Raw genomic sequence first — 585 nt, 5'->3', positions numbered from 1 at the left:
AAAAAAACTAGGATATAGGTTTTAAATGGAATATTTTATCTCTGCCCGCAGAGTGTGATGGAAAATATAGACAGAAGTTATGCGTCATCCCCTTGTTCCTCCTTCACGCCACCAATGAAAACGCTAGGTACCCCCGTGCAGCCTTCAAGTGCTCAAAGGATTTCTACAATGAGACCTCTTGCCACGGCCTATAAAGCTTCAACTAGTGACTATCAGGTACGTAGGAATATGTGAGGATATTGTCCTGATCACCTTAGTATTGGATAAAAGGATTCCAGGCGTTGTGTAAAAGAACAATAAAAAAACGGCTAGTCAGAAAAAAACAATCTCTTGCTTACCATGTGTCTGACTCTCTTTTCTAGGTGGTTTCTGACAGACAGACTCCTAGGAAAGATGAAAGCATCGTGTCCAAAGCTATGGAGTACATGTTTGGCTGGTAGTAAGAAACACTAGAGTCCACTTTGCTGGAGGATGTAACAGGACTACTGGTTGGCTGTATAACTGTTCATGGCAGCATTTCAGATGTCCTGCCTTTGAAAAAGGAACTTGGCACACATGTGTTTTGCACTTTAAAGAGCAGCTGGG

General features: G+C 42.2%; 1 protein-coding gene across 1 annotated transcript; it reads left to right on the top strand.

Moving 5' to 3' along the window:
* The first annotated feature begins 51 nt into the window (after positions 1-51).
* On the top strand, positions 52-573 carry LOC107125433 (nucleoporin NUP53-like). The gene is made up of 2 exons (XM_015428855.1): positions 52-216; positions 363-573. Exons 1-2 carry the CDS (start codon positions 58-60, stop codon positions 438-440), a joined length of 237 nt encoding a protein of 78 aa, XP_015284341.1. The 5' UTR covers positions 52-57; the 3' UTR covers positions 441-573.
* Positions 574-585: the final 12 nt, after the last annotated feature.

This window comes from Gekko japonicus, unplaced genomic scaffold (assembly GCF_001447785.1).
Source record: "Gekko japonicus isolate JY-2015 unplaced genomic scaffold, Gekko_japonicus_V1.1 scaffold74533, whole genome shotgun sequence".
In the NCBI taxonomy this organism is placed as follows: Eukaryota; Metazoa; Chordata; class Lepidosauria; order Squamata; family Gekkonidae; genus Gekko; species Gekko japonicus.
Note: the sequence above shows the minus strand (reverse complement) of the source record. Positions and strands in the feature narration are given on the sequence as shown.